The sequence below is a fragment of the Xenopus laevis genome, chromosome 1L (genome assembly GCF_017654675.1).
Source record: "Xenopus laevis strain J_2021 chromosome 1L, Xenopus_laevis_v10.1, whole genome shotgun sequence".
Lineage (NCBI taxonomy): Eukaryota > Metazoa > Chordata > Amphibia > Anura > Pipidae > Xenopus > Xenopus laevis.
In genome coordinates, this window is record NC_054371.1 from 28874098 (window position 1) to 28900687 (window position 26590).

Here is a 26590-nt window from a genome sequence, read left to right on the forward strand (position 1 = left end):
ATTAATATTGAAAGTCATTATCATTAGACCAATACAGCTTAGAGTATGTGCACATCTCAGGGCCTGCTAAGCCACGACAGTATTAGTTCAGTTTCTCAAATAAGTGGCTTTATTATTTAGCCTGTCTGTGGAAATTTTTGGCAGAAATAGCCTTATCAGAGAACATTTAAAGCATGCATTTACCAAGTCAAAAATATATTGTGTAGAAATTATTAGCAAGGCATTACGAGTTACAAAGTAAAGACGCTTTGCAGACCAGTGCTTAATCTAATCTAAAATCTTACAGCCCAACATTTACATTATGAATTGCAGATTGCTTTATTCACAGCCTCACAATTACTTAAAACAAGGAAATACCTTTGATTGTTTCTAGGTTCTTTTGTTTTGTAGATTGCGGTTCTTCTGAAGTATTTGATTCAGTTGCCTCTCCAAAGCTTTGGCCCTAAGCAGAAACATGAAATACATGTTATAAGAAGAATATTGGGACTACAGAAAACAAAAAAAAAAAATGTTTTATAAAAAGCCAACCGATTAAATATATCATGTGAAAAAGTCTGTCCTAACTGTACAAGCATCTCTGAATGACTTCGCTGCACCAAAACCTAGAGTGACCAAACCAACAAAATGGCAGGCACGTGACAAAGGGATACTGTCATGAGAAAAATGTTTTTCCCCCCCAAAACACATCAGTTAATAGTGCTGCTCCAGCAGAATTCTGCATTAAAATCTATTTCTCAAAAGAGCAAAAAGATTTTTTTATATTCAATTTTGAAATCTGACATGGGGCTAGACCAGGGGTAGGCAACCTGAGGCTCCGGAGCCTCATGCGGCTCTTTATCCTGCTTGCTGCGGCTCGGTCTTGTGGCTTTGCCTATCAGGTTGGCTATACCTCTATACTGCCGTCGCACCTGCTGGCGGCTGCTTGAGTGTGTGACCGGGGTAAGTTAACGGTAAGATTACTGCAGTCGCACACTCAGGAAGCTGCCAGTTGTGAGGGCTGTATAGACGTCCCAGGAGTGACAGGCAAGACTGAGCAGCAGCAATATGATTCATCATGGTCCTTAACGCGGTCACAAACTCAAGACAATATAGGGAAGATCAGCATTGAACTTCAGAAACAGAATTTACATTAAACAGATGAGAACACTAGCATTTAATAGGGCTATTCAGTGTTTTATTTATTTCAAAGTAGTCCTACACATGCACACTGCACTTCTGTTTGTTTTAAAACTTTTAAAAGTTTATAATCTGTGTTATGTTTTGCGGCTCCAGACTATTTTTCTTTAGTGGAAGAGGGGCAAAATGGCTCTTTTGATAGTAAAGGTTGCTGACCCCTGGGCTAGACATATTGTCAGTTGTGCTCTGATAAACTTCAGTCACTCTTTACCGCAAGTTGGAGTGATATCACCCTCCACCCAGAATTCTAATAACAGAACAAAAGGAAGGTAACCAGATAACAGCTCCCTAACAGAAGATAACAGCTCAGAGCCAAGAGCAGCACTAAATAGTAAAATCCAGGTCCCACTGCGACGCATTCAGTTACATTGAGTAGGAGAAACAACCGCCTGCCAGAAAGCAGTTCCATCCTAATGTGCTGGCTCTTTCTGAAAGCACCTACAGACCTATATTACAACTTAAAAAAAAAAACACACACACTTGCTGGTTCAGAAATTAAACTTTATATTGTACAGTGAATTATTTGCAGTGCAAACAGTGTAATAAAATGACATCATAAAATTCAATGTAGAATCCCTTTGTGTGGGTAAATCTCCTGACCTTAATCTGCACTTCCAAAGCAATCACTGCAATTATTGGTAAACTGCACGTATGCCTGGTAGATGGTCCCACGTGAAAATCAGTTAGATAGAGGTATCTAGGACCAATCAAACTTGAAAAAAAGGCCCAAAAAGACCTGAAACACCATGGTTTGTGCCAGGATGTAACAATAATGGCATTTTAATGGTGGAGTGCAGTCCAGATTAGTTTTGCTGCCTGTGAAAAGGTGTTCTAATAAAAAGATACATTTTTATAGGGTATCTAGGCAGACGAGTGGTTAGCAATTCATAAAATAACTCAACACAAACAATATTTTGCTTTTTCAGAAATTGGATATGGACATATTTCTATTAATACAATACTAATGTGCATTATGTGAGAACTCTTCTACAGAATACGAGATTCATTTTAGCCATACCAGCTCAAACACCGTACTTAGGTTTAACATTTATGAGAAAAAAAAAAATAAAAATATAAAAGTGCAATTACCTTCCCAAGATCAGAAGATTCCAGCGGTTGCCCTAATTCTGGATCCCTTTCAGACCTCCCTAGAAAAGAAAAAAAAAAAAAAGCCTGAATTAGATCCAAAATATCGATCATTTTATTATCACCATCGTGATTTCATAATCTCCCCGATGCTACAGAATAATGCCCAGTATCCTGAAGAGAACACTTGTCCCTTTAAATCAAACTGTGATTCCACAACAGCTGCAGTGGCACAGGTAGGACATGCCTGGGATTATGACTAATTCTGGCTACTTGTACAGAGGTATAAGGCACTAAAACTTTAACTACAAGGAAAACTATTGCTTTTAACATAGAAACCCATACTAAAGAAATAAATGGCACCTATTGTCAAAGTCTGGAATTTTGCACCGCCAATATATAGAGTGTGTTATTCTAATTTGACTATGGTTGGTATCAGTTGGTATCTACAGGAAACAGAAATGATGCCAACACCCACTCATATACTTTGACAATAAGACTTTAGAAAACATTTCAAAAGCTTCCCCTAGTGACACATTTGCTTACATTATTTGCCAATGACCAGCAGCTTTGAGCAGTCATTACACATTTATTTTCTTTGGGGCATTCAAGTTCAGCAGCAACACTGTGAACCAACATGGAATAGTCCTTTATCCCTTTTTTCCATAGCAAAAAAACAAATTGTTAAATCTTAAAATGACCTGTAACTTTTTATCCCACATTAAAGGAAAAGTAAACCCTAAAAATGAATAGGGCTAAAAATGTCATTTTATATAGTGAACTTATTGCACCAGCCTAAAGTTTCAGCTTGTCAATAGCAGCAATGATCCAGGACTTCAAACTTGTCACAGGGGGTCACCATCTTGGAAAGTGTGTGACACTCACATGCTCAGTGGGCTCTGAGCAGCTGTTGAGAAGCTAAGCTTAGGGGTCATCACTAATTATCCAGCAGAAAATGAGGTTGGTCTGTAATATAAGCTGATGCTACAGGGCTAATTATTAAATTCTGATGCTAATTGCACTGGTTTCTGTGCTGCCATGTAGTAATTATCTGTATTAATTACTAATCAGCCTTATATTGTGACATTTCTATTCTATGTGTACTGTATATTGTGAGTGGGTCCCTAAGCTCAGTAAGTGACAGCAGCACAGAGCATGTGCAGTGAATCAGCAGAAAAGAAGATGGGGAGCTACTGGGGCATCTTTGGAGAGACAGATCTTTACTGCTAAAGCGACTTCTTTAGTAAGGCTTTAGTTCTCATTTAACAATTTTAAAATTTACTAGGAAATAAATTGGACCCATAACTCCCAAAGCAAGTACTGTATTAATTAATTAAAATTGCTAGGTACCTGTTTTAGGTTGTTGGATTGTGGGAATCTCAACTTCTTCCTGTAAAATAACCAAATTACAAAAAACATCATTAAAGAATAAAAAATATTTAACCCTTTATTATTTAGCAGAAAGAACCCCCAAAGTTGAAAGAACTTCCGCTGTGGTAACCCCAGCATTAAATATTTTCCACGAGTCTTCCGATACCAGGCAAAAAATAATGGGACGCTAGACCCATTGCATATCTACTTACTTTGTTTCTAAAAAATACATTTCGAAATACATAAAAATTGGAAAATGCTACAGTACAGTCACTGGCTTTATGTTCGTGGGGCAGCATCTATTAGTAAACTCTGACCAGACAAATAAAATATCTTTAGCTTAATTACTTCACTCTAATGAAAACAGATTTAAATGATAGTAAGCCCGTGCTGTATGAGGCACATCGCAGCGATTGTTTGGCAGTACGCAGGAGCTCATCATCAAGGCATTTTTTTTTAACTCTACATTTACAGCAGCTGTATGGGTGTGATGGTGGGTGTTGCGTTAGCCTGAAAGATCTGTTTTAATCTCTCCCTTACCTCTTGACCGTTTGTCAGATTCAAATAATTTTTGGTTTCAGCTAGATCCTCATCTACTAAAACAAAAAACATATTCAGCGTTACAGCAGAATATGAGAGAGAGAGAGAGAGAGAGAGAGAGAGAGAGAGAGAGAGAGAGAGAGAGAGAGAGAGAGAGAGAGAGAGAGAGAGAGAGAGAGAGAGAGAGAGAGAGAGAGAGAGAGAGAGAGAGAGAGAGAGAGAGAGAGAGAGAGAGAGAGAGAGAGAGAGAGAGAGAGAGAGAGAGAGAGAGAGAGAATTGTCTTACTTTGCCCACATTCATCCTGGATACTTGCCTTGACCCTTTGTCTCCAAGACTGCATCACCACTTGTGGTTTCCAAACATTCCTCCTTTGCATCGCAAGATATTTCCTTTTGCTCATTCTAAACCATAAAAAAAAAAAAAAAAAATTTTGAGGTGTAGATGTATGGGGCAGTGTAAAAGGGGCAGTGTAAAAGGGGCAGTTTGCTTTAGTTCTTGTATTCCACAGCAACCAACCGGATATCCACTTTTAAACAGTTGACCAAAAAAAATGTTGCCTGCTGAATCACTGCTATGAGTTATTGGAGTGAACTCTGCACATTTGTTATTGCATGATCACCCTACAAACCTGGATGTTTTGAGTGTATAAACAAACTACAGTAATCTCTTTCCCCTTATAAAATACGGATACTAATTTATTGTTTTTATTCCTCTAGGATGTCAGACAAACACCACAAATCTACAAGGAACACGCATGGGAAGTGTTTTGTCTCATAGAGGCTTCCATAGGTGCATTCTTGATGACTAGCACACTAGCAGAAAAGCCACAGGATACTACAGTGAGGACAGAAGGTTATTTTTGGGCACTACAGAGGAGTGTATAGTTTAAAAGGCTGGTTAATACTAACTAATTACTCTTTTTCTATCCACTATACAACAGTCATTAATGGAATCAGCATTCATGTACTGCCTGCGTGCTGAACAGTTATCTCATCACAGTTGAAAAAAATGTAGTATATTGTCACTTTTAGATGTGTCTGAGAGGATAGAGAAAGTAAGTATATAGCACCAAAACTGTCACCGTATCTGTGGTAGAGTCGAGCATAAAATATAAACAACAGATTATGAAGGTTTACCTGTAACACACCAGTCTCAGAAACAGCTGCAGGTTCATCTGTTTCAATTACAATTAAATTCAGAGTTAGAAGTAGTCACATGAAGATGTTTTTCAAAATGAATCAGTTAATAGTGCTGCTCCAGCAGAATTCTGCACTGAAATTCATTTTTCAAAAGAGCAAACAGATTTTTTTATATTCAATTTTGAAATCTGACATGGGGCTAGACATATTGTCAGTTTCCCAGCTGCCCCCAGTCATGTGACTTGTGCTCTGATAATCTTCACTTTTTTACTGCAAGTTGGAGTGATATCACCCCCCTCCCTTTTTTCCTCCAGCAGCCAAACAAAAGAACAATGGGAAGGTAACCAGATAACAGCTCCCTAACACAAGATAACAGCTCCCTGGTAGATCTAAGAACAACACTCAATAGTAAAAACCCATGTCCCACTGAGACACATTCAGTTACATTGAGAAGGAAAAACAGCAGCATGCCAAAAAGCATTTCTCTCTTAAAGTGCAGGCACAAGTCACATGACCAGGGGCAGCTGGGAAATGACAAAATGTCTAGCCCCATGTCAGATTTCAAAATTGAATATAAAAAAATCTGTTTGCGCTTTTGAGAAATGGATTTCAGTGCAGAATTCTGCTGGAGCAGCACTATTAACTGATTCATTTTGAAAAAAAATTTTTTTCCCATGACAGTATCCCTTTAAGTCTAACAACAATGATATAAGGCACAAAACTGCCTTGAAATGTCCTGAATTAAACAACCTGCCAAGAACCAGAAATTTGGCCACACGTTTAGCAGACCAGATAGCACAGACTAGAACGGATCATCAGCCGAAATGGATATTCCGTTTCCAGCAAATTTAGGTACCTAGAAAATAATCTATACATTAAATAAACCCAATAGGCTGGTTTTGTCTCCAATAAGAAGATATTAGTTTGGATCAAGTACAAGGTACGGTTTTATTATTACAGAGAAAAAAATAAAATGGGAGTATATGAGAGACATGGTTCCTGTAATTCAGAGCTTTCTGCATAACGGATCCCATATCTGTACTTGCACTGGATTTTGCCAGCTTAAATTGTGTATGCACATACAAATGAGCAGCAATAATGTCAACAACGCATTAAGGTTTGGCCAGCTTCTAATGGACGGTTTTACCAGTAAGGGGGTGTTGACCTTTAAGTTTAACTTTTAGTATAGTATAGAATGGCCAATTCTTCGGACTATTTCCAGCTTTCAAATGGGGGTCAATGACTCATCTAAAAAACAAATGCTCTGTAAGGCTTCACATTTATTGTTATTGCTACTTTTTTTATTACCCATCTTTGTAGTCAGATTCTCTTATTCATATTGCAGTCTTATTCAAATCAATGCATGGTTGCTAGAATTTAGAGCCTAGCAACCAGACTGCTGAAATTACAAACTGCAGAGCTGCTGAATAAAAAGCTAAATAACAAAAAAAAAACACCAGACTAAAAAATTAGGTAGTCACCATAAACTCAAAATGTTACTATACATATTCAATGACAGCTGCATGGTCTTCTTTATGGTTTGTAGTTTTCAAACTTTTTGTTCAGCAGCTCTTTGGTGGCTAGGGTTCAATTTAAGCTGAATGATAGACTGGAAGTTGTATAGGAGAGTGGCCAAAGAGAATAAAAATGAACAATAAAACTGTAGCCCCACAGTTCTTGGTTGCCAAGGTCAGTGACCTGGACAACAAGATTGCATTTTAAAATAAGAAAAGCATGCCAGAAAAAAGAACGTATGCACCATAAGACTCACATTACGACATTGCTGCTAGAAGTATATGTGCAATAAGGGTAGATTTTATTCCTGATAAACACAAAGCTGCAGACAGGAGCTGCGATTGGCTTGCTTGTTGGGACAGCCCTAGAATAAATGTGCAGAAAAAAAAAGGGACAACCCTTCCTCCAGACTGACTGGTTTGGGATAAGGGGAATGGGACTTCTGCACTACAGTTGTAGCTAGCCCAGCAGGATTGTGCATGGTTGCTGCCCCTTAACTCTCAGCCAGAGGCTATGCTGGCTCCCTGTAGCTGACCTTATGTTTAAAGCAAATTTGCTCTAAAGGAAATAAAGATGGGCAACACATTTTCAGTAGTAATTATTAACTCCGGCACATTCTGAGATGTTAAGTGTCAACAGCAGTACATGAATACAACATGGATTAAAATTACCTGCAAAGACAACACTTCCGTCACCAGGAACTTTGGAACATTCGGTTTCTTCTACTACCTCACTGTTTACGGAATCATGTTCAGCGAAAGAGTGGCCATGCTCATTGGACAGGCCATCAGCAGCCGCGGTGTTACTCGGTACAGATTCAGATGCCAAAGGCGAATCTTTATTTTTAACAGTAGGATTGGGATCCGTGTGGTCTGCAACAGTTTGCTCATCATTTGAAGGGACTTGTTTGGAAGATGTATAAAGGTTGGGGTCATTTTGATCATGTATTGCAGATTTATCTTGTAAATGAAAAGCCATGCTCACTGAACCACTTTCACCGGCTGAGGTGCTCGGGTCCTCTTCATTCATTTCCAATAGATTTTGCCCCTGAACATTTAATGCAGTCGTCAGGTCATCTGCAGCAGGCTGTATTGACACACTCCTCTCCCCTCCAAATATCACTTCAGTATGTGGAGATGTACCCATTTCCATTTCAGCTGAACTATTCTCCAGCTGATCGAGAAGTGGATTTTTTGCTGGTATAGATGTACTATCAGTAGTTAAGGCTGATGCATTTTGATCTGCTGTGTGCAGATCACTCTGTTCTGTACTTACGCCTGCCATGCTCTGGGCACTACCTGCTGGATTTGCAATAATTACGCTCAGAGTCATTTCTTCAGTAAGTTCGTGGTTCCTTTTCCACTCGCTCTCATGTTCACAACGAACAGCTGTATGTCGAGTCTTGCTATTAGAATTAAAAGTTTGAGCACAATTAGAATTCTCATCGCTGGCTGATAAGGAAGAATCTTCACTTGCAGTTCCAGTGCTAGTTACAAATCCCTCACCTTCCTCTTCCTCTTCTTTTGCACCTGTACTTGTGATAGCACTCTCATCATCTTCTATAATTGCATTTGAATCAGTCACCTCTTGCCTGCTCATGGCATGGCCACCAGGCTCAATTTCAGCCCCAGTGCAAGAACTGTCACTTTTTCTTATGTCCTGCCTCACTTTTGCTCTATCACTTTCTTCTGTTATCCCAGTGCTGGTGACAGCACCTTCCCCTTCCTCTAATGAAAGTTGCCGGTTTGGGGGTTCGGCTTCATTGGTATCACCTATACTTGCAGTCTCACAATTTCCACTCTCAAAAGAAGGATTGTTTTCTGTATCCTCTATAACCAAGCTTTCATCACTAGCGTCAGTTCTGTTAGAGACAGGCGCTTCCTCCACTGGGACATGGAGTACATTGCCATCATCAACAATTACCCCTGCTTTTGCAAAAGTCACAAGACCAAATGTCTCAGAATTTTCAGAAACCATAGAGGATTCACTCACTTCTGCTCCACCGCTGGTAACAGCTCCATCGACTTCTCCATCTCTTGTTAGCATTTCAATTTGCCTACAACCATTGCTGGGTATCTTATGTTCTTGAGAGCTCGCGCTACTCACAGCATCCTCCTTTTCATTGGCCCTTTCATAATCCAGATTTACATGGTCTAGTTCAGGATGCATAGCTGCATTCATGGCACTTGGCAACAAAGCCATAGTCTCTCCTGGAGTACCAGATGCGTCAATGTCACTTCTTGATGTTAAGCTTGACTCAACTGCTGCCTCGACATTGTGAAAACGACCATTACATTCACTAGTGTTGCTGCTATAGACAAATGAAGTATTTGCTCTTTCTGTGCTGGATGAAGTAGTTGCATCTTCAAGATTTTGGCTGCCCACTGTCTCAGTCTGGATCTCCTGCAGCCTCATATTAGTAGATAGACTGGAAGAACTAGCAGCCTCCTCATTTTTATCCTGATGTGTGGTCTGAGACACATTTTCTCCTTCTAAGCTACAATCCATCACACAATCTGAGGATGTTGCATTTCCTCCACCACTATCGGAGGAGGATTCCGTGGCATTGCTTGAAGAAGCTGCTGTAGCTTCACTGTTGATGTCACAACAAATGTTTAGGTTTTCAGTTCGCTCATCTGCAGTAAATCTTTCTTCAATAGCTGTGGAGGTAGTAGCAGTATTAATATCAGAAATCGCATTGCAACTAGTATTTTTCTCGTTACTACTATAAGTAAGATTACTAGAAGTGGCTGCATTCCCACTGACTTTATCGGAGCTACCTGTAGTCTCTTCATTTGCATTTGTGCAGTTTTCTATCGCAGTACTAGAAGAAGCAGTAACACTGTCTTTTTCAGTCTCAAGAGCTTGTGCTCTATTCTCATTGTTCAATAAAGTGCTTGAAGATGTCAAAGTACTTGCTTTTTCGGTATCCAGCTCTATGTCTTCCCCAGTACTGCTGTCCATGGAAATATTTGAAGAGGTTGTAGCTTGTGTATTGTTGCCAATGACATAGTCTGCTCCTCTAACTGTTATGTTGCTTGATGAGGTGGCAGCATCATCAGTACTGTTTCCAGGGCATCGTACAGAAAAATTCAGGCCATCACTACTGCTGTTCATTGCAACACTTGAAGATTCTGCAATGTTTGCATTGTTGGGACTTAATGAGGCTTTATGGACTAGATGTTGAACACTGCTGCTACTATTTAAAGAACTGGAGGATGATGCAGCTTCATCACTTCCATTCTGGCTTGGAATTTCAGGATCAACACATATATCTTCTATACCGTTATCGAATGCACAGCTTGATGAGGCTGTATTCTCTCTTGGGTGATCTGTATGTTTATGGTCTTTGTAACCTTGTTCTGTACCACTACTTGAACAGCTTGCTGCATTGCCCCCATCCATTTGACTACGGTCCATATCAGCGGAGTTTACAACATGAGTCCCTGAAGATATAATATTTGAACATCTGTCATTAACGGCAACATCCTTCTGAGTAGTCGAAGTTGCTCTAGCATTTTTGCTTTCCTCAGCACTACCCAACTGTGTGGTTTGATGCTGAAATTTGGAGTCTCTGTCTAAGTAACTTGAAGAGCTTGCTGTATTGTCTCCATTAGGATGTTGCAACCATACACCAGAAGCATCTGCCAAACTGCTCTCCATTATGTTGCTGGATGATGCTGCTATATTTTCATTGCCAATTTCTGAAGATATTCTAGAACCCTCAAGATGTAATACTCTGCTGCTGTCAATTGTACTACTTGAAGAAGCTGCTGACAGGACATTTTCGGATACTCCAAGAACAACATTTTCTGCTAAACTGTCCGAGGAGGTTGCTGCATTTGCCAGAACATTTTCAGATGTCTGAAGACTGCCGCTATTATCTACACTGATATTGGACGAGGTTGCTGCATGCTCATGAACATTTTCAGATCCCTCAAGAGTGTTGCCATTATCTACACAGATATCTGAAGAGGTTGCTGCATGTTCATGAACATTTTCAGAGCCCTGAGGAACACCATAGTTTTCTCCAGTGCTGTCTGAAGAGGTTGCTGCATTTACCAAAAAAATGTCAGACCCCCGAAGAACCTTGTTATCTACATGGACGTCCGAAGAGGTTGATGCATGTGTGAATATACCAATACCATCAGAAAACCCATTTGGGTTGGAGTGTGGCACTCCAATGTCAGATGAAGTTGCTGCAACTAACCCCCCTTTTTTACTAACAACAAAACAATCATCATGCACCTCCACATTGTCAGAAGATGTCGCCGCAAGCATTCGTACATTTTCTGGAATTGAAAGTGAATCTCTCCCCAAATCATTGTATGAGGATGTTGCTGCATTCGTGGAGTCATTATCAGAAACCAAATGAGCAGCTTTATTTTTAGCTGCATGGTCAGAAAAAGTCGCTGCATGAGTAAGGATATTTTCAGAGCTCAATAGCCTATCATCATTCTCTTCTATGCTGACAGAAGAGGATGCTGCATGTCTTGAGGAATTTTCAATAACTTCACTAAAGTCACTATTCTCTGTATAACTTTCCTGATTGTTAGAAGATGTTGCTGCATTTATAGGGGTGCCTGCTGAAGAGGACATATTACCATCTGAAGAAGTGGCAGGTTTCAATATTATATCACAAATAGCTTCTACTTTTGGTACAACACAGATTTCTCCCTGAGATGAAGTTGCTGCACTTTCCATGCTTTTTTCTGGAGAGCATACTACACGAGTGCTGGAAGTTGTTGCAACTTCAAAGCTATTTTCAGAAAACATTGTAACATCTGCTTCACTTAAGTTTCCAAATTCAGCAGAAGTGGTGGCAGTGCACTCCCCATTATTACCAGCACCCACAGCATTGTCACTACTGTTTGTGGCCATAACATTATCCAGCTGTATGTTTGTTGATGTTGCAGCATTTTCACTTGAACTGTTCGTATAAATAATGGTTCCTCTGAGGAACACGTTCTCTGTATGTTCAATTGTGGAGCAGGATGATGTGGCAGTATCCTCGCACTCCGATGTTTTTCTGTCCTGTGCACGAGTTGAAAAGGAGGCATCGCTATTTCTTTCAGAACTTGTTTGTACAATTGTACTTTCTGCACTGCTTTCGGTACAAGAAATCATACAAGTCCCAAAAGTCGATTCAGAATTATTCTCTGCCAAATCTTTATCAATGGCCATCTGCATGTGGTCTTCAACATCATTTCCAGTTACAATGTTGTCTACTACCAAAGCATCACAGTTAGAGCCGACATGCTCTATTTTAAATGCGTCTTGATTCACATGAGTGTCACAGACTGCAGTTGTTGAAATCACATTGTTTGCCTCTGTTATTTCAGAGGATACATCAAGAGGAGAAATGCGGGAATTAATGTTAACATGTGATTCCGGCATAGGACTTGTCTGTTCAAGACCAAAATGTTCACCTCCACTTTCATGATGAAGATCTACAACATGGCTAATAGAAGTACTTTCAGCATTTGATACATGGGACCTTTCTAAACATCTTCCACTGTCTACTGTAGTTGCAGCAGCAGCAGCAGTCTCTGAATATTGTCTGGTATCATGTTCACGGTGTTCACCTGAAGAATTATTTGAAAATGCTGATGCAGCATTTAGATCGCGAACGTTAGACGTTTGCATTAGTCGGTTCTCCTTTCCATATTCACTCTCTGTGCTAGTGGCATCTACATTAAGACAAAAGTTGCTTAATTCAACCAAAGCCTCTGAGGCGGCTACTGTTTCAGCAGATTTAGATTCTCTCTCCTTTCCTCCTGTTTTTACACTCTCACAAGAAAGTTCTTCATTCGTTATAGCTAGGATGTCTTTGGTGTCATAAGAACATGAAGAAAGCTTTCTTTTTCTCCCGGCATTATCACATCCATCACTTTCTAGTTTTGAACCATTTTTAGAAGGCATACCACTTTTAGAGCTTTCACCTTTAAATTCCATTGTGGTTTTTTTACTTGATTTTCTATCCAAACTGCTTCTTTCTTGTGCCCTTTTTTCATCAGTGCTTCTGGAACCTATTTTGTCAGACTTACTGCTCTCCCCCTTCCGTTTTGAATCCTTATGGCTGTGCTTTGAGCTTGTACTTTTTGTATTTTCTCCCACATGCTTCTTATCCAGTTTTGAAGTGGAATGTTCTCTATTGTCACTTCGAGATTTCACCTTTTCCTTGTCTCCTGAATGTTTGGATTTAGAACTGGCATCTTTTGATACTGTACTTGATGTTTGAGCAGTGACTGCATCTTTTGCTTCTTCATTGCCATTCTTTTGTGCTGGTTCTTCCTGGTCACCAAGTTTTGACAATTTGCTGCTACTTTTTGATTTTGCCTTTGATGAAACACGTTCTTCTGAGCAGCTGTATGATCTTTTATCTCTATTTGTGCTTTCCTCTTGCTTTGCATAATTTGTGCGTGCTATATCCGACTCACTTTTATCATCAGAAGAAAGCTTTGACTTTTTCTGAGAATTACTACTATGTTGTCTTGAATCATTCTGCGAGTCTCTGTGTGTTCTGGAATCACTAAGGGATCGCTTATACTTGTGCTCGGATCTTGATTTTTCCTCCGACTGGCATCTTTCTCGTTTACTCTCCCGGAGAACACTTTCACCTGTTTTGCTAATATTCTCAGTCGCTGAGATTTTCTCCTCTTTACTATAGGAGGAAGATTTGCTTTCATGTTTATGCTTACTTTTTCGATCAGATCTTTCTTCAGAGCTGGATTTGCTTTGACTACGCTTATGTAAGGTATCATCATCTTTTGAATTTTTCTTGAATTTTTGAGGGTCAGAATCATCTTTTGTTTTATGTATATTGTCTGTTTTAGATCTATATTTGGAGGACGACTTGTCGTCTTTGGAGGACGACCTCTCCTTTTTCTGTTCCACTTTCATGCTGGGTGATTCACAATCATGGCCATCCTTCTTTACAATTTTTTCTGTTTTATGTGCACTTTCCTGTCTTTGTGGCTCTTCAACATTCGTCTCGTTCTTTTCAAGTGGTGTTTTTTTCTTATATTCCTTTTCTATTCGAATGTCAGTTTTACATTCTTCTGCTGATTCTGCCATTACTTTAAAAGGCTTTTCACTCCATCCAATATTAGATTTTGCTTCTTTGGCAAGTAATGGTTTGTCGTGTGACTAAAAAAAAAAAAAAAAAAAAAAAAAAAAAAGAAAAAGAAAAAGGAAATTAATATGACAAATTCATAATTAGCACTGCCAAAAACAATTCAGTGAAAACCTTGCATCAACAGTAAGACTAACAGATATTAAGTGACAGTTTGCAATGGTTTGTTCTTTTAGTTGTTGAATAAATGTTATACCTGTACTCAAGATTTTGAGTGTGGAATTTAAACGAGAAAAAGACTCAGCATTACAACAATGTCCCAAAATCATTGTTAGCATTTCCCCCCACCCACAGAAAGAGAAGGTAAAAAATAAGTTAAAAAAACACAACAAAACCTATGGGCTTGAATAACTTAATACTTTTGCCATATTTTGCAAAAACACATACCCAAAATCTGCATTTTTTTCTCCAGATTTTTAACTTTTCAGAAAAAACTTCCAGTTCTGACCATACATTTATGAGATCACAGGGACCAGTCCAACCCCCTCATAGGCTAAGCATTAAATGCATAGACTCCCTAACCCGGAGTCCCTCTGCTTTCCAGAGAATCCGTGCACCACAAACTATGGAAAGAGGGATTCCAAGTCCCAGAATCAACCACATCACAAAGGAACAAAGCAATGAGGGGCTGCATTATACTGCATACCTAATGGGACTGGGGAACTGATACTTGTGATTACACAAACAGACTGAAGGTCTCCTTTCAATCTATAGGTGTGTAAAAAAATATATAACATTTTTATGTTTGTTCTGATTAAACACAAAATGCTAGACTGTTTTAAAGTGGCCAGCAACAAGTGAAATCTAAATCTCACTGAACACTTGTTCACATAGTTCTGTTCACTCAAAGAACAGAAGGAAAAATGCCTGGGTGCTGGTGCTGATAAAATTGTTACAACATATCGAGTTTTAGAAAAACAACCGCACTCACAGGTCTTGTAAAAAATGAGAAGTGGATTTATTCAACCTTTAGGCCCCTACATCGAAGCTGTCATCAGGAATTAGTTTTTCTAAAACGTATATATATATATATATACACACACACACACACACACACACACACACACACACACACACACATACCATAACTACTACCTCATTTTTCATGAAATCCTTCATATCGTCTTCCAAAAGGTCACATTTTGGTTTCAGGGTATTTTTTTCATTCCTGTAAAGTTAAACAGAAAAATAAATGAGGACAATGTATATAATTGCAGATATGTAGTAGCTAGACCAGTAGGGGGGGAAAAAAAAATAAATAAAAATATTGACAACACAAATATTAAAGCGATATGGACATGTTCTTATAAAAATCATAGGAACGTGTCAGTATCAAGTCGTTGCTGCACCTGGAATAATTCCCCTCAAAGCCGCCCACAGCCCCGCGAACCTGCGCTGACCCGACACTGCTAAAAGATCTTCTTTGCTGTTCAGTGACACTGGGCGCGATCCTTCCATATTCTAATTACGAATGAAAACAGGACTTCAGCCTATGGAAGGATCGCTCAGCCCCCAGCCCAGCGACACAGAAGCAAGGCAGAAGGTCAGTTGGCTGTGTCAGCGGCTTCGCAAGGGTTTGCAGGGCCGGGGGCAGCTTTGAGGGGAACTATTGTTACTGGATACTAACCCATTCCTATGAATAGTAGAAAATAGTAACGCGTCAGTACCGCTTTAAGGGGTCTATTTATTAAATTAGATTTTTTTGTGATAAGAGTTTTTAAAGGGGAAAACTCATTTTTAGAGGTTTTTGTACGATAATCCAAAAAAGTTGGGGGGGGGGGGGTTGTCGACAACTCAAAAAAAAACAAAAAAACTGAGTGATTCAGGCATGAATTCGCACCTTTTGAATCGTCACACAATTTTTTAAAGACTTTTCCTGCACCAACTTTTTGAGCTGATTTCTTGATAAATGAGTTCAATTCATGGATGGGGGTTAGGTAGACTTTATTTTAATAAAAAAAAAAAAAAGGGTGATGACAGATCCAAGGTTTAGTAAATAACGAAAACTTACAAAGATTATGTGTTAAGAAATAGGAAAACAGGAGGCCCTTACCCTATAAAACCAACAATTTAAGTGGCTAGATATCCTACAGGAACAAATAGGAGAAGGTCTGACATTGGTTGGGGCATTGGCCCATAATGAATAAGATTGTATCAGTGCTAGGGTTTCAGTAGCCTCAGTAAACACTTGAATATTGAATCCTCTCTCTTTGTACTGGTCATACTTTCTCTAAGGGGTAAATTTATCAAAAGGTGAGATTATCGTTTACCACAGAAAAATGCATCCACCTTTATTCATTTTTAGAAGTGTATTTATCAATGAGTGAAAGGTAGAGTTCACCATTTGATTAATAGAATACTCACTTTCATGAATAGAAAGTTTTTTTCCCCTGTGGTATACTCTCTCACTTTTTGATAAAACCGCCCCTCAGTCTTTCCATTGCCTGCAGTTACCCTTCAGATTCACCTTAAAAAGAATCTCTTCACTTTATTCAGACAATGTGTCAGCTATGTTTCCTCAATAACCAGTGGAGGCCAATCAGAACAAAAGGCAAACGCACAGTGATTTCTCACAAGTGCAAACTTAGAGCTATCAGCACAAAGATACTGAACACTTGTATAAACCACATATTGTGAGTTAGCATTCACAAAAGATTTTCCTTGCAAAAAAAGTCACATTAAAAACAAAAAGAATTGAATTCCAGTGCTTTGAAATAAAAAAAAATAAAACATTTTTTAATACAGATAGTGAAAAGGGATTGCGGCACTCACAGGGTTTTAGTGAAAACACAAAAAATGTTTTATTATTAAGCCTCAACGTTTCGATCCCCCACAGGGATCTTCGTCAGGAGCAAAAACGAAGAGCCCTGTGGGGGATCGAAACGTTGAGGCTTAATAATAAAACATTTTTTTTTTTCACTAAAACCCTGTGAGTGCCGCAATCCTTTTTCACTGCTTATTTCCCATGCTGGCACCCAGGTATTAATTTTGTCTACGGAGTGCACCATTCCTTTGGAGATATATATATATATATATCTATATAGATATCTATACAGATATCTATATATCTCTATAGATATCTATCTATATAGATATCTATACAGATATCTATATATCTCTATAGATATCTATCTATATAGATATCTATCTATCTATCTAGAGATATATAGATTTATTTATTTTGTACACTGCAAAAATGATGGATTACCGTGACTCTCTTATTTTCTTCTTGCTCCTTGCTACTTTTTTTTCTAAAAACATTTGTTCTTTTAGCACCTCCTTTATGCTGGTCGATTTTGCCTTGATGTGTTTGGAAGCTCCAGCTTTCCCTAAAAAACCCAAAATTTAGCTTATTATTTACACAAGTTAAAAATGTGTCTTGAAAAAGGAGTTTATGCTGCACAAAAAGTTGCTAAATCCAAGTGATGTTGCAATTCATTATATAATCCTGCGACACCCTAGTTTGAGTCAAACACCCATGCATCTCTGGTAAGCCAACGATTTTGAACAACTTACAAAAGGAAAAAAAAAGCAATTACAAAAAAAATACAAATGTAAATTTACAAAAAATAAAAAAATAAATAAAAAAAAATTACAAAATGGCATCTAACTCCCCTATTTTGTACAAGTCACAATTCTTCAACCTGCTTGAAAATGAGCAATCACGAAGAACCCAGCCATAACTATTCAGGGGTGCAAAACAGAATCAATCAATAGTTTGGGTGTTTTTTAGTTTCTTTTGATCGATGCTGCATCACACGCATGCACATAAGAAGCGCACTGGGTCACTCGTGCCAAAACCAAGAGATTCTTATTGCTTGCTAGGAGCATTTTCTGGTGCGAGTGTGAGCTCTATGACATGCACCTCATTCTTGCTCAGCTATAGTGAGTAGAAGTATTTTCAAATCCTTTTGAGAGGTACAGGTATGGGACCTATTATCCAGAGTGCTCGGGACCTGGGGTTTTCCAGACAACAGATCTTTGTGAAATTTGGATCTTCATCCCTTAAATCTACCAGAAAATCATGTAAACCTTAAATAAATCCAATAGAATAGTTTTTCATCCCAATCCAATGATTAATTAGATCTTAGTTTGGATCAAGTACAAGGTACGGTTTTATTATTAGAGAGAAAAAGGAAATAATTTTTCAAAACGTGGATTAGTCGGATAAAATAAGTCCATAGGATTCCATAATTCGGAGCTTTCTGAATAATGGCTTTCCGGATAACGGATCCGATACATGTACCATTAAACAATGGCAGATTAAAGTTTAAGCTCACAAGCAAATGTCAATCAAGCAAAAGGTCAATATTACAATCTTGCATCAGAACGGTACACTTACCCTGGCTGATTTTCGAGTGCTTTGTTTTCTCAGCTGCTTTCTGCTTACGCTTTTCTTCCAATTTCTCCCTTTTCATTCGTCTTTTCAGCAGTCTCTCTTCTTTTTCCATAGCCTATAAGTAGAAACTGTGTCAAAAGCAAAGGCGTGGGAAGCTTACACTAATGGGAATTGGGAATTGTTACAGCTATGCAATTAATTTGATTTCTAACCATCATGGCGCTTATTGAGATTTAAAGGAACAGTAACACCAAAACCATTGGAAGTGTTTTAAAACGAATGACAATATAATTTACTGTTGCCTGCTCTGGTAAAACTGATTGTGTTTGCTACGGAAAAACAAATATCGTTTATATAAACAAGCTGTTGTGTAGCCATGGGGGCAGCCATTCAAGCACATTATACACCGTAGATAAGTTCAGAAGAATCCCATTGTATAATACAAAGCTTATATATTATTGGATGTGTATCCAGTGCCTTTTCTCCTTTTTCAGCTTTGAATGGCCGGCCCCATTGGCCACACAGCAGCTTGTTTATATAAATTATAGTGGACTTCCTAAAGCAAACACATAAGTGGTATAATTAAAGTCATTTGCAAACTAAAGACGGAATCCAAATTATTTTTCATTAAAACATCCATACCCATTATAAAAGGGGTTTAAATATCTGAGCTGTCAATCATAGATTACCTGCCCCGTCTTTATGCCTGAGGCATAGAGGTGGTGCAGTCAATTACTTTTACTTTCCATTCAGCACTTCCTGCATTATCACTGTTCTGCGCACATTCCCCCTGCCTCCTTACAGTCTATAATTGTGTAGGGCATTAGGTCCCCCATTCGGGCACATACCCAAGATTTTGGGGTGATATACAACTTGTCTTAATAACAGTGTCCACAAAATGGCTCCTGCCTGCGTGCTGTAATTGTGCAATTCCAAGACCGAAGGAAACAAAATGTAAATAATAAATGTAATCTAAGTGACTTCTATTTTGCTCAACTAATGATAGAAAATAATTTGGAATTATTTCTTAGGGTGACAGGTCCCCTTTAAACCACATTCATTTTTTTGACGTTACAGTTCCTTTAGCTGGCAAAGCTGCCTTGTGTTATGCTTGTGTTTCCCTCCAGATAAGAATAGGTTTCTAAACCCAATGGGTTCAGTCAGTGACCTTATATGAAACTGATGCACTCAATTATTTTGGCCCACATGGGACCTGAAATATGTAGGCCAATTCCAGTCCCTACCGCAGGGATGCAAAGTCTGGCGTTGCTTTGTTGAAATATGCCGAATGGCTCTGGATGAGAACAGGAAAAAAAACACTGCCTGCAGCAGGGGTTAAAATCAGCCTGTGTATTTCAGCATGTCAGATCATTAATAAAATCCAACATTTAGACTGTGTGGTACCAGAAACATGCACAGCTTCAGCTATTACTCACTATACGAATGTCAGAACATGAGAGCATCACCTCACTGGAGATGCTGCTTGCATGTTCAATAAACTGAGCACATCTGTGACAATGCTGCTGAGCCAACAGCAATATATTAGGCATCTAAAAATGCTAGTATCTTATAAATGGATGAAAATTAAATGAAAGAAATCTATTGCTAAGTGCTCGGAAGATCTAGGTCCCCTCTTTAAAGAAGCTGAATACCTAAAGACATAATCTCATGTTTGAAAGGTTTATGTAACAATAAATAGGTGCCCCTACTGACGAATTCATGTCCACCACTATAATGCACAAGGGCTTCTATACCCTCCCCATGAATTTCCCTTCTTGAATTAATTAACTGGTGAGCTTTTAGACACATCATAAGTAATAATCAGTGTGACAATGTAAAGCTAAATCCATGCATTGCATTTTTTTACTTACTTTCTGGTTACTGTTGCTGGGAACAGGGCCGCCAATGAAAATCTTGGTGCCCCATACTATTTAACAGGTCCCTCGCTGCTATCCCTCCATCAGAGGGGAAGGGATAGCAGGGAGGGCCCTACTAAGTAGTATGGGGCACCAAGATTTTCATTGGCGGCCCTGTTCACAGCAACTAAAGGTGGCCATAGACTCACAGGTAATATACAAAACAAATTTTCGTACGATAGATCGGGCTGGACGGAAAATTTTGATCAGGTGCCTTTGAAGGCACCCAAACATCAGCCATTGTTAGTGCTGAATTGTCAGATACAGGTAGAATTCTATTGTTTCTATCTGTGTATCTGACGATTCAGCTCTACACATGTGTATTGAAAAGAAAGATTGTAATTGTAATGTGTATGGCCACCTTTACACTTAATGGGAGGCTTAGGGAAGAGGAGAGAAATTACAGCAGGGGGCGAGATTTTTATAGTGCAGCAAGCAAATAGAAACACCCACTAATAAACTCACAACGGACAGCCGACGTTGCTCCACTGACAGTTCATCATCAGAATCACTGTAGTACAAGTATGGTTTGTGCACATACAGCGGACGACTCGACTTGGTTTTTACTTCGTTTTGCTCAGTTTCTGGCTTGGCAATATTCTTGTCATCTACTTTGTCCTCTTCATCTAAGAAATATTTGTATACAGGTTTGAATAGAATCTGGTTGCTAGGGTAAAAAGTAAATAAATAGAAGACCTGAATAGAAAGAGGAGTAATAACAATCCATGTGTAGCCTTACATAGCATTTGTTTTCTAGATTTCTAGATAAGAGCCCCCCCATTTGAAAACTGGAAGAGAAGTAAAAAGGCAAATCATTTAAAAACTATATAAAAGAAAAAAAATAATGAAGGCCAATCGAAGTTGCTTAGAAATGGTCGTTGTATAGCATACTAAAAGTTAGCTTAAAGGTGAACCACCCCTTTAAGTATGCATGATTGCTCACAAGAATAATAATACTAATACTAATACTACTAATACTAATATTATTTCAAATCCTAGAAATTAAAAAATAAAGATAAAACACGTTTAAAAACAGCACCAGGCCCATCTTCACTTTACAGTATGATAGGATTTACACAATAGACCCTGAACTATGGGAATTTTGTGCCAAGGGAGCTAACATTTCGGGGGAGGAAAGAGGCACCATTCAGATAGTTAATTAAAATGAGAAGATCTACGATTCATGATGATCCAGGAACTACAGAAAATTAATTAAAATGAGAAGATCTACGATTGATTCATGATGATCCAGGAACTACAGAAAAGTAACTAACTCAAATAGGTGTAATGTAATAAAGAGGCACAAAGCTTGCATACAGTAACCCATAAAGTCAATGGGGTGATTTTAAACAGGAGATTAATGCTTCCTGGAGCAATGGTACACTTGTTATAGTTTACATATCTCTGTATTATGTACTATGTGGGCACTGATAAAGGGGCATGAACTTTAGCCTGAAAAAGCACTGCATAAAAAAAAACTTACCATCGGAGGTAATTTCTCCCTCCTCAGTACTATCTGAAACCACTGCGTCTTCCTCACTTTCCTCTTCAAACGAAGATAGGTCACTTGTATGCACAGAGCTGACGGTGACATCTGTATAATCATCAATATCTGAATCTACAGAGAGATTCTCTGCAACGAGTAAAAACACAAGTACGTTTTAAATACTGAAAATGAAGGAAGCGTAAAGGGGCAGTATACCCCATTTCCCAACACTAGGGCATAAACAAGATATTCAATTTGCCTACTGTTTAACTCACAACAAAAACGATGGTTTTTGTTATATTTTTAACCAAATAAGAAGACCCAATATACCATAGCTCCTAGGTGTCTTACCAGTATTCAACCCCATTCTGACTCCACTTTGCCATTTAGCTCAAGAAATAAGAGATTTTCACAAGAGACAAAAAGTATGTTCAGCACAAGCCTTATTAAATGAAGTAAATGACTCCCTTTTATGTAATTAACCCCAAATCAACCCCATTATCATTTCAGCAGTGCACATGGCAGTACACGACTGTACGATACAGTCCATGCAACCAGACGATCACTTTAATAACACAACAACCTGTCTTTGTTCAAATACGATGGATTTTGGTCCAAAAAAGGTACCTTTTAGCATTTTCAAACCAAAATTTGCCCCATGTACACATTGACAGGCAGTTGCAATTAAAATTAATAGGCAGGAAAGTGTTCTTCTCTGCCAATGTAAAACAGAGAATGTGATAAAATCATAAATGTAGAATTCCATTATATATTCTACAGAGATTACAATTAAGCAAACACAAATTGAATATTTACTGTTTAAACCCCTTGACACAAGGTCCAATAACATATAGTACAAAGTATAAATGATATGCAAGGTGGCTCACTTCAAACATTTTAGTGCAAAATAATCACAGCAAACCACATCAAAAACATTGTATCAGATTATATTAAAAAACATACCACAAGGCAATGTCCTCCCTCTGTCTGCATACCTCATGTCAGCCACGCCCTCCTAAGGTGTCTCGAGCCATTGGGTGCTTCATCGGAGGAGTTGTGGCTGTTAGAAAATTGCCTTGTGGTGTGTTTTAATGTACAGTAGAACCCCCATTTTAAGTTTTTCAGGGGACCAGGAAAAAATTATGTAAAATGACTAATCTGGGAAACCGTAAAATCAGGAAAAACGTGTTAAAGTAGCTTTTTCTTCAAGTACTGAAAGGATATAAGTCTGTTTTACTTTGATATACAATATTTAGTGTTAATATGGGGGGCATGTGCAAGGCCTGAATAAGGTGCAGACTAGTTGGAATTGACCATTTACAGACTGAACCATGGTAAAATATACATCTGTTTAGTATTTTAAACCTCTATCTCGCAAATAATACATTCATAAAGGAAAAAAGCAGTTTTTGGGAACATCAGGACAAAAATGTGGATGTAAAATTCGGGAAAACGTTACTTAAAAAGTTAGGGAAATGCTTACATTGAAATGCATTATAAATTGGTGTGACCACAAATAAAAAATGTAAAATGCAGGAACACCTAAAATCAGGGGACTTAAAAAAAATCTAGGTTCCAATGTAATCTGATACAATGTTTTTGATGTGGTTTGCAGTTTATTTTGGACTAAAACGCTTGAATTGAGCCATCTTGCATATCTTTATATTATTTACAGAGTTTACACATCATAATCACAATAACTATGGGCAGGTTTATCAGAAGCCAGTTAAACTGCCTGTATTCTCTTGGAGTGTGGGAAGAATTCAAAAATACCCAGAAAAACCCTACCTTCTTTTAAGGTACTAGTTGCCTTCTGTTTACAGCTGCTCTTGTCTAGTTCATTTTCCTTCGCAGTCCTTTCCTCCTTTACAGCATCATCACCTTTTTTGGGGAACTCTTTCCTTTTTTCAGTCTTTGCTTCCTTCTTCTCCTCTTTCTTCTCTGTTTCACTGACCTCATTTTTCTTTTCACTCTCTACAGCTTTAGGCTTGGGTTCCTCACTTATATTTGGAACATCTTTGCTTTGTGAGACACCAGCTGTATCAGGCAGTTTCAAAGCTTCTACAGTGGAGGAAATATCAATGGAATCTTCTGTCTTTATATCAAGCTCTGTTTCTGCCACGAGCATGTCAGGGACAGATTTTTCCAATTCTGGAGTTTCCTCTGAAGTACAATCCTTTTCTGCTGTAACATCAACACTTTGTTGTATTGTTCTCTTGGCCCCTTTGTCGCTGTTTTTATGGTTTGTAGTATCCACCAGGGAACGGGCAGAAGTTGCTTCTTGATTCAGTGAACTAATTGTTTCCAAAATGGACATTGCATCACTCGCTACATTGGTGCTAGGCCCAACTGCTGGAAGAGAACCTTGAGAAGAAAATGTAAGATACTGTTAGAGGCAGTTAATGAGTTTTTTTTTCAAAACTACTTACGAACTCGAAATTCGACCAATCGAAATTTATTATAAAAATAAAAAAAAATTAAACTCGGGTGAATAGGATCGACCTGAAAACTCAAATCGTATTTAACTTTTTAAAAACTCCATTGAAGTTTTTATTCTCTGAAAAAAAATTCAGCAAGGCTGCAAACAACTCCAAAATTGATCCCTGGACATCTCCCATTGATTTACAGAAATTTGGCAGTTTTTACGTGGTGAATAGTCAAATTCGAGGCCTTAAAAGGCCAGAATATTATAAATCTCAAAAAAATAAAAAAAAATAAAAATAAAATTTGGATTTTTTGAAAAACTGGAATTTAAATAACTCCCTAGTTGAATTTCACAGTTTTGACCAAAAAAAAAAAAAAAATTATGAAATTCTAATTCTAATTTTCAGTTGGACCCTTGATAAATCTGCCCCTTAGATACATTTTTTGTTTTTCATCTGGAAACTATGGCTGGTTGAGAAAGAAAAATGTAGCTACTAAATTGATATCATACATACACATATCATGAAACACACATACATACCAGGAACAGAGATTGAGGTTTCCAATCTCTCCTCGTTTTGCTCTGTATTTACATTTCCGTCTTCTTTATTATTCTTCATGGCCAAATATTCTTTGACGACTTTTTCCACCTGAGGCCTGAATAAGTGGTTTATCTTTGGGTCAACCACCTGTGAAATAATTCGGTCAATGCCAGATTCTAGCATTCCAGACCTGTCAAGAGCACCAAAAGAAATGTGTAAATAAGAAAAAGATTTGTTTTTCGACAAATTGGAATACGATAAAATAAAGAATAAAAATATGTATAAGCAGTGTATAGAAAGGCCCCTGAGGAGCTGTGGGACAGCTTGTAAAGAAAGGGTCATTAAATTTGGTCTGATTATGTGTGACCTATAGACACAAACAAATGTCTGACTAAAAATATACAAAGGTTCTCAGGGATACGGGCAATCAATTGAAAGATGAATCAGTGTGTTGTCCACTGCACATTGGTGCAGTCCTTACTGAATAGTGTACAAGTTCGGGGTACTTTCCCACTGAACTAACAGTGATCCCCTGCATTCTTAAACATGGGACCAGTGCACTTGTCAGCAAAGGGGTGTGCCAATTCCAGGTCTAATTAAACGCACTGGGGGTGGTCTAACAAATTGGAACCCTCCAGTGAATAACCCTTAATGTATGCATTTAGGTTATTCAAGAACCTCTCAAAAATCAAGGATAGTGGTTTAGTCCAAATTTAACCTAACTGGCCTTTACTAAAGAAGTAGGTAGAAATGTTGTACATTATGTTTTGTGCTTCTGCATCAGCCCAAAGCAACCACAGCCCTTTAGCAGTAAAGATCTGTGTCTCCAAAGATGCCCCAGTAGCTCCCCATCTACTTTTCTGCTGATTCACTGCACATGCTCTGTGCTGCCGTCACTTATTGATCTTAGGGACCCACTCACAATATACAGTACACATAGAATAGAAATATCACAATATAAGGCTGATTAGTAATTAATACAGATAATTACTACATGGCAGCACATAAACCAGTGCAATTAGCATCAGAATTTAAAAATCAGCCCTGTATCATCATCATCTTATTTTACAGGCCAACCTCATTTTCTGATGGATAATTAGCGACGACCCCTAAGCTTAGCTTCTCAACAGCTGCTCAGAGCCCATTGAGCATGTGAGTGTCACAGACACTTTCCAAGATGGTGACCCCCTGTGACAAGTTTGAAGTCCTGGATCAGGGCTGTCCCAACTGGCACGCATGCAGCCCGCAACCCCCCCCCCTTCTGTGGCCCTCCACATGCTGTGTCTGTTTACCATATGTAAGCTTTAACAGGTATCACTACAGAGATTAACTGTCCCCTGCATTGTTTAAACCTCAAATTCAGACTCTAATCCCCTGTACTGTTCACATTCGAGATCCAGACTGAAACTGCCCACATTGTTTACCTGTTCACACCTTATTCAAAATGCTAATGGTGCACCAGCACTGTGTCACTGTATGTAGTACATATGAGAATGATAGCTTTCCCTGTCTCTTGCTCTGTTCTGCCTTCCCTCCTTGTGTGTGCCATTCTCTGCTTGGCCAGAGCTGCTTGGATGTGCCATTGTCTGCTTGCCCAGAACTGCTTGGGTGTGCCATACGCTACCTGTGGCCTGTTATGAGTTTGTTCTTGGGATTTGTTAGCATTTGGAAATTGTTGTTAAGGGCCCTTAAGGTGTTTAATCAAGTGTTCGGGGGGGTTGCTGTATTATCCGCAGGGGAGGATGAGGTATACGGATTGAGTGATGAGGGATTTCCCTGCAGTGAGCACCAACCATTTGGTTTTTTGGTGTGCTACCACCGTTAATGTGGATATGATCTTAAAAGTTTTTGTGGTAATATGGCTGTAGTTTACAGTGGTTGTGGTTTAAAAGGGGGAGAGGCCAACACGGATTTCCATTA

At 38.6% G+C, this 26590-nt stretch overlaps 1 protein-coding gene across 4 annotated transcripts in view; it reads right to left on the minus strand.

Moving 5' to 3' along the window:
* The window catches only part of bod1l1.L (biorientation of chromosomes in cell division 1-like 1 L homeolog), a 50023-nt gene that overhangs the window by 17705 nt on the left and 5728 nt on the right, over positions 1-26590 (minus strand). For 2 of the 4 annotated variants that reach the window (XM_041588020.1, XM_041588014.1), the window contains exons 3-16: positions 24670-24860; positions 23493-24068; positions 21700-21851; positions 20684-20845; positions 18306-18417; positions 17172-17292; positions 15059-15131; positions 7500-13977; positions 5311-5348; positions 4488-4575; positions 4174-4229; positions 3613-3652; positions 2266-2324; positions 358-442 (exon numbers count right to left, since the gene is read on the minus strand). In XM_041588020.1, coding sequence (XP_041443954.1) covers positions 358-442; positions 2266-2324; positions 3613-3652; positions 4174-4229; positions 4488-4575; positions 5311-5348; positions 7500-13977; positions 15059-15131; positions 17172-17292; positions 18306-18417; positions 20684-20845; positions 21700-21851; positions 23493-24068; positions 24670-24853 — 8224 coding nt within the window. In that variant the 5' untranslated portion in view covers positions 24854-24860. The remainder of the gene's footprint in view (positions 1-357; positions 443-2265; positions 2325-3612; positions 3653-4173; positions 4230-4487; positions 4576-5310; positions 5349-7499; positions 13978-15058; positions 15132-17171; positions 17293-18305; positions 18418-20683; positions 20846-21699; positions 21852-23492; positions 24069-24669; positions 24861-26590) is intronic. The other 2 variants (XM_041588023.1, XM_041588012.1) reach the window with 2 other exon arrangements.